The 7,636-nt window shown below is 42.0% G+C and overlaps 1 protein-coding gene across 4 annotated transcripts in view; it reads right to left on the bottom strand.

Moving 5' to 3' along the window:
* Positions 1-1,005: 1,005 nt before the first annotated feature.
* Positions 1,006-7,636, bottom strand: part of inppl1a (inositol polyphosphate phosphatase-like 1a) — a 34,120-nt gene continuing 27,489 nt past the window's right edge. For 3 of the 4 annotated variants that reach the window (XM_024277068.2, XM_024277066.2, XM_024277067.2), the window contains 9 exons: positions 6,965-7,054; positions 6,759-6,872; positions 6,253-6,429; positions 5,562-5,717; positions 5,395-5,479; positions 3,484-3,570; positions 2,689-3,415; positions 2,392-2,525; positions 1,006-1,741 (listed from right to left, as the gene is read on the bottom strand). In XM_024277068.2, coding sequence (XP_024132836.1) covers positions 1,648-1,741; positions 2,392-2,525; positions 2,689-3,415; positions 3,484-3,570; positions 5,395-5,479; positions 5,562-5,717; positions 6,253-6,429; positions 6,759-6,872; positions 6,965-7,054 — 1,664 coding nt within the window. In that variant the 3' untranslated portion in view covers positions 1,006-1,647. The remainder of the gene's footprint in view (positions 1,742-2,391; positions 2,526-2,688; positions 3,416-3,483; positions 3,571-5,394; positions 5,480-5,561; positions 5,718-6,252; positions 6,430-6,758; positions 6,873-6,964; positions 7,055-7,636) is intronic. The other variant, XM_024277070.2, reaches the window with a different exon arrangement.

The raw sequence follows: 7,636 nt of genomic DNA, 5'->3' as shown, positions 1-7,636 counted from the left end.
CTGCAGGATGCATCGTTTCTTACGTGTCACCAAACCATGAGAGGGGTTATTTGCAAACTCAAGACAAGTCCATTTTTTCCTAATTCTTACAGAAAAAACGAGATCAGATTAGTAAAATAGGGTTGGATGTTAAATTTTACTTAGGGAGGGGGTTGAAGAGATGACATTAATTTAGTAAAACAGAACATTACATAAGGACAAACAGGAGTGTCATGACGGTAAGTCACATTTTCACACCATCTCTGAAAAATAAACCCAAACATGAGCGTTTTTTTGTGTTTGAATTTAAGCAAAACCATTCCAGATAAAAAAAAAAAGCAGAAAAGTTTCACAGATCTGAGTAAAAATAACTGTTGTCAGCTTCAAATCTAATTCAACTCTTAGTTTCAGTCAGTTTTTCCTGCAACTTTTAAGCTATTTTCACTTAAATGTTTAGTGTGATTTAAAGGAAATCTTTTGAGTATTTTTTTTAGGTGAACAAACATTTCTGACTAGCCTGGAATTCCATCAAACTTTGTGGAAAAACAGCACCCTCTGCTGGTGACATCCGGGTATGACAGCCTCATCATCAACTGTTACATTTCACCAATTAGGGGAAAAACACAGAAACAAGAGTCAGGAAATGTTTCTGGTTATGCATCTCAATCAGATTAAGATGAGAACACTGGAAATATGTTTTGGTAATCAATCACATGACGGCTCATTTAATCTTCAGCAGAGTAACCACAGAACCAACATGGTGGCTCAGTTTCTTTTGAAATAAAATCAGTAAAAATCAAGAAGAGAACCTCAGCAGAAGAGGGTCATGTGATGTCACCTAAAACACATCAGTCACAACTTGGTGCAGCATTGATAAATCTTCCTGTGGGTCTCATGGCTTATTAGCTGATGGCGTCACAAACATTTAGAAATACATTTAGGACAAATTGAAGGCTGAAATGTCAGTGTTAGTGCATGAAATATACCAGACACAATCAGGTCGAATAAAACGGTGACATGGAATAATTTGGTTTTCTCGATATTCCCTTTATGATTTAAAGCATACATTTATAAATATATGCAGAAATGGTCTGTCAACCAAGGGCTGCACAGACATCCATGAACCAAAACTAAACAAAAAAAGAGCAGGTCACTCTTTTTCCCTCAGTCACAGCTGCTGAAGAGCTCCTGTTACATCATTCTCAGTCTTCTGATTCCCACTTTTTTATTGAGACGATTGGGAATAAACCTGAGACGTAGAAAAGGCAGTGTTGATCAGAGAATAGGAACCGAGGGGATCTTTACATTATAAAACCAGAAGAATGACCCTCCTACGTTTACTCTGAAAACGATTTATCCCTCATCAGCTCCTAAAATGAAATGCTCAGTAACATCTGATGGTGCGACGCAGTCAGAGTTATGTAGTGACACTTGAACGAACGCAGGGCTACAATTAAATAAGACCACGCCGAGACAGCAACACACATACAGTACAAAAAAGGGAGGGGCAGGCCGAGGGTTCGGCGAGTGTTTCTGAAAAAGTACAAACGGAGTGCAATTCCTCCCGAAAGGCACAGTCTGGAATGCGAAGGCGCGTCCCAACCGAGTTCTGCTCAGCTCGGGCCTTTGTGGCTCCAGGTGGTTTTGAAATGGTTTGGCACAGACTTGTTATTTCTGCTGCTGCCTCAGGCTCTCCAGCAGGATCTGTTTGTGGGCGGGGTCTAGGACTCCGGCCTCCTCCAGGTCCTCCTCTGTGATATCACTGGAAAAGGAAGACAACGCCAGGATGACCTTCATGGACAAGAGACCGAGCTGATCAGGAGCACAGAACTGTTATTGTGTGATCTAAGCACCGTACTGGTTTAACAGAACTTTTCTGAAAAAGCAAACATTCTTTATGTTTGTTTTTTCATCTTATTTTTTGGAGTACGTGAAAGTTGAACCCTTTAACACCAGAGCTTTAGCGTTTAGCTTCAACTCTTCAACCTTTTACACAATAAACAATGTAATTCCAGCAGATTCTGATACGAAGACGTGCAGTTTTGTGTTGTTTGTAATGTGTTGGACATTGGTGCAAAACTGCATCAGAATCAGCCGTTTCACGTTGATCATATAAACGAAGAGTTAAGAGATTGTGTTATTTAGGTGTCGTTGGAGACATAAAGTAATACACCCTCTTTGAGATACCATAACTCTTTAACTGCTTACACAACTGGTGTAACTCCAACAGATTTATGGTTTAGGATAATAGTGTAAACATTTCAGTGCAAAGCTGCTTTTCTCTACTTTAGGAATCTGCCGGAATCACGTGAATTGCAGAAACGGTTAAAGACTTGCTGTGATTGAGCTAAAGCTTCGGTGTCATAGGGGTTAAGGTGATTCCGCTTCCTCTTCCGGATCGACTGGAAGTACCTGAGGAACTCCAGGTCGTCCCAGCCGTTGTGCAGCAGGCCCTGCTCGTACTTCTCCAGGCCCAGCCGCTGCAGCCACTCCCCCACTGATGAATCCCCCACCGACAGAGATGAGCTGCTGCTCCCCCAGAGGGCCTGCAAACACCAAACACACATTCAATCAATCAGAACATGATTTGGAGAAATGTCATTAAAGACAATGGTTTCAATCAAGAACTATGGTAGAGACTGGAGCTTTATGTCTGGTTTTAATCAGGAGGATCAAAGTAAACATCTATTCAACACTAACGCTGCTCACCCCCTCCGGCATGTCCTCTGCAATGCTTTCCGTGATGGGGTTCCTGGGGGGGAAGGTGCGGCATGCATCCAGACCCGCCCCCATGGGCTGCCCTCGAAGAGGTGGAGGTGCTGAGGGAGCGCGGGGGGGAGGCTGTCCACTAAACTCACTCTCGCTCAGCGTCTTAGCCATCTGCAGCACGGAGCATGACTGGTCGTCCAGCGCCACGCCCCCTCCCCGCCTGAAGCCCTCCCCCAGGGCCAGCGGGCCACCAGGTCCAGCTGGTGGGATCCTGACTTCCGCCAAGTCTGGGTACAGGGGGCGGGGTTTGCTAAACTGGGCCTCCGTGACCATCTCCAGGGCTCCTTTAGGCAGAGGAGGCGGGGGGAAGTCAGGAGGGGGCCGATTCAACGTGCTCCCGGCACCTCCTCCCTGTGCCCCCGTCACACAGGCACCTCCATCGTCCTCTGAGGAGCCCTCCTCAGCAATCGTCCGGGCTGGGGGGCCTGCCGCGGCTCTGCGAGGGTGAGGGGGCCCTGAAGGTGCAGCGGGGGGTTTGGTTCGAACTCCTGCTGAGGGTGGGTTGGCTTTAGCTGCTGGGGGGTTGTTGGAGGTGGGAGATGGGAGGAGTTCTGGGGAAATAGCTGCAGCAGATTGGTTAGGGACTCCTTCCAGGATGTAGTAGGCAGGATTGTTGAAGCTGTTCTTTCTGATGGAGTCGCCGCCGTCTGACGCCTCCTGCTTGGGTCTGCACAAAAACACAGGGTCAAAAACACGACGACGTTCTCCTGCAGGAAATGCTCATTCTCACCGTACCTTGCCACAGTTTCGTCCTTGCTGCTTTTCTCCGTCTCCTCGCTGACCTTTCCCAGCTCTCCCAGCTGCTTGCGAACCATAGACGGCCTGAAACATAGGAGGAGGAGTTAGCAGGAGGGACAAAGCGGACCGCAGGAGGTCAGGAGAGCATCCAAACATTCAGCTGGAGCTGCAGGAAGTCAGACTTTTTTCTGTGCAGTTTATCACCACAAATAAAGAAATGACAGAACTGAGCTAAACTCCTAAAAAACAATTTATTTGGGATTTTTAGCTTCATCCACCTGTGGAAAAATGCAGTGATATAGAATGTGAGCAGAGTGAGCACTGACCCCGCCCCCTTGCCTCATGCATAAGCAGCATGATGCCCTTTAAGGTTTCCATTATCAGAAATTGATGAACAACACAGACATTATCCTTTACGTGAACATTAAAATGTTATTAGAATGTTTTAACCTGCCACTCAGTTGTGTATTTAACACAATGAGTGCGTTGTGGTGATTGGGTTTATAATCCTCTACTCAGCTGACTGCAGCACAGCCTGTTTTATGTATGTCAACATTATTTCCCTTTATTAACCCAAGTGTTTGTGTTCCTCCGTGCAGCTGCGCTCAATGTGACGTGGGAATTTCCTACTTCCAAAAGTAAAAAACGTGGAATAGTTTTTGTCTAGATACAGAAAACTTGAATGTTCTGAAAACAGTTAGAAATCTGCATTCAGATTCTTTGTTATTCAGAAACCATCTATGATTTATAATTCCAATAAAAAACTATGATCCCTTTCACTAGGACGGTAACAAGTAACTACAAAAAAAGTTACCAAAAATATTTAGTAAATATTAATAAATAAGTCTGAGATGGCCAATTTGTGATTTTTGTAAATATAATTGTAAAAATGCACTTTAGGTAATGTCATTATAGCTCTAAAATGTAGAATAATAGTGGATTTTATGCAAAAAAAATTACAAACTGAATGAGGTACTTTTACCGTAAGTAAATAAATCTTCAAAGTAAAGTATCGGTGAAGGTTCTTATTTTCAAAGTAAAAGTAAAAAGTGTTTTTTATTTAAAAAAAAGAAAATATCACACTTATGTTCAGTTTACTGAAATAAGTTGTGAAAAGAACTTTGTTTAAAGAATAGTGGACAAGCTGTTAAATAATAATAAAAAAAAATACACATGTGACATCATTTGCTAAAATGGAGGAGAAGCCGTACCAGTTTTGGGACTTTTGTAGTATTTTCACCAAAGATGAAAAAAGACAGTTTGTAAAACATGTATGTTGGAAAGACAGTTGTCAGTTTAGATAAAGGACTGTGAGTGTTGTTACATTTATTTAAGTAACGTTGTGTCTTCATTAATAATCTTCTCATCATCGAGCTGCTGGAACTGTAGTCAGTAAAACTTTGAGGATGTAAAACTGTGGAGAACATGTTCGGGTTTTTTCTAAAATGATCCAAAACAACAGAGATGTTTGTGTATTGTTTACTGCTGAAGTTAACCAGGAAGTTGACAGAAAAAACCTCTGAGTGTCACATTGTTAAAGTGATAAATAGAATTTCTTTCTTCTAAATCTTTCTGTTTTTATCTTTTATGTCTTGTTGATCTCCTGTTTTAAACAAAGCTTTTTTGATGGTGATTAAAAACATATTAATTTAATTTTCATACGTCCCATAAAAAACACACATTTAGCAACCATTCAAACATAATACATGAATTAGTAAGAATTCTGGTTTGATCTGTCAATTGTTGATCTCCTGTTTTGAAAAATGTATACATGAGAGTGATTGCAAATATATTATAATTCATTATCTCATTGGTTCACTAACTCACACATGCACAGACAGAACAGAGCAGTTTCCTTAAAAACCAAACAACATAAAGCACAAAACTGAAAGAGAGAAGTTTACTGACTTCACATACTCATGACCCGTTCTGGACACCACTGAAGATTTCCCTTTAGGTCCTCCCGTCTCATCCTTGTCCACACTGATCCACTCTGAAACCAGACAGTGGAGACTCGTGTGATGGCTGTGTTTGATCGAGCTCTTCATCCAAACACGGCAGGAATTTAGTTTTACCGTAAAGTCGTTCCCTGGTTCCCATTCTCTCTGAAGGGACTCTGACCCTCATGGACCCCCTGATATTGCCGGTTTCCTCACCGCGGTGAGACAGGTATGTGTGGAACTGCTGCGCTGTGCTGCCGATCATTGACTTGAGAGCTAAAACACATTCTCCTAAAGACAGGAACAGAAGCAAACGCAGGTCGTAAGGTGACAGGAAGTCATCTTTTCTTAGTCACATACACCCTTATGGGAGGTTGACCGAACGGGTGCTGTGGGGTTTAGGGTTGTCCAGAGGAGCCGCTGGATCTTAAGCCATGTTTACGGCAAATGCGATTTATCAGGGGCATCCAGTTTTCATGTTAAGTCCATGTACAGACACGGTGCATTTTGAACATCGGACATAGTGCAACAGTCTGGCAGCAGTGGTTTTAGGAAGAGCATCTAGAGTATAGACAGTACATAGAGAACTGGACTGATCATCCCCTCCACACCGCATTCCAGATAGGAAATATCTGCTGGTCCTAGAAAGCCAAAATCCCATAGACTTCTATTGAGAAATAACCAGCTATTACTCAGTAATCCTGTTTGTCAGAAAAACCATTCTTGCTCTGGTGTCTCTTTTTAACATGTTCTTGCTAAACCTTTTTTTTCACGATATATTTTCTAACGAGTTATTCTAGTTATTGACCAGTGATAGTTATAGTACCGTAGGACTCGTATCCATCCACTGACTTCACGGTCAGCAGCAGGTGCTGGTCCTGCAGGTACTCGATCTCTGACAGAAGAGGCTTGAGAGTTGTTAGCTGCTTGTTGGACCAGCCCACCCGCAGAAAGTTGATGTTGTCGCTGTTCTGAGTGTCGTTCTCGTAACTCTTCTTGAACTCTGCAAGACAGGTGAAGGAGTGGAGAGAGGAGGAGTGCAGAGAAGAAAGCACACGTGGAAGGAGGTGGGAGGAAAAAGGGAGAAAGGAGAGGTTTCGTCACATTTCACTTCAAAGCACATGGAGGGCAGGGGAGGAGCATGCAGCACTGGATTCTTGCTTAAGGCGTACTGACTTTCTGACATGGGAAGGATCGGAGGGAAAAGGATGAAACAGGAAGAAGCAGAGAGTTTATTACATTCTCTGGAGAACAGAAAACATTTTTTTGGGTATTTTCGTTTGCCCAACAGCAGGAATAAGTCCTTGAAAGTAGAAGTGAGTTCAGTCTTACCCTCCAAACAAGTAGAGTAGAACTCAATGAAGAATTTAGTCCTGCTTGCCGTCTTCACTATAGCCTCGATGCACTCAAACTCAATATACGCTTGCTCTGAGGACTTTGGCAGACCTACAGACAAATAAGATTAATAGTGATATTTGGGAAACTAAAACCAAAAATGTGAAAAACACGAAATAAAGTTTTTTTGAAGAGATGTTTACCTTTCTTGGAGACAAACTGGGAGGTCACTCCAACCTCAAACGTTGCAAAAACAGGGGAATGATCACTGGTCACTAAATCATCTGTACAGCCTGAGAAAAGGGGTTGACTTACATCAGTGAGCACAAAAGTATATTTTTAACAATTCAATCTGATCACATGATCGGAAAACAGACCGACTGCTTAGTTTCAGACTCAATCAGATTCTAAGATTCATTTTATTCTCATTATAATGATATGAGCCATATATTTCATACTTGTTATTACAGAATATTCTACTATAATTAGACATATCATGACCGGATCACAACATTTCATTGCTGTTAAGCACAGCAGAATACTTAAGCAGGAGGCGCACAAAAACTGTTTGATCAAATTAGCAAAATGTCCACAGATTTAGACTTGTGGACTCAATAACTCGTTTAATAAACATTTAAAACTGAAAGCAAGTGTCAAATTATTTGTCTTAGCAATATTTACAAAGACAAAAAATACATACATTTTGTATTCTTTTAAATTAGAATTTAACAGAGAGATGGGAGTAAGATTGCTGCCAAGGGACCGTCTACAAAGTGTAACCTCTGTGAAAAGGGGATTTAAAAAGAAATCCATACCCTCAAAAACAACCAAAACATTAGGTTATATCAATGGTTACATTCACCTGAGCTAGTCGT

The sequence above is a fragment of the Oryzias melastigma genome, linkage group LG13 (assembly GCF_002922805.2).
Source record: "Oryzias melastigma strain HK-1 linkage group LG13, ASM292280v2, whole genome shotgun sequence".
NCBI classification, from domain to species: Eukaryota; Metazoa; Chordata; class Actinopteri; order Beloniformes; family Adrianichthyidae; genus Oryzias; species Oryzias melastigma.
This window is presented reverse-complemented; position numbering and strand designations above follow the sequence as displayed.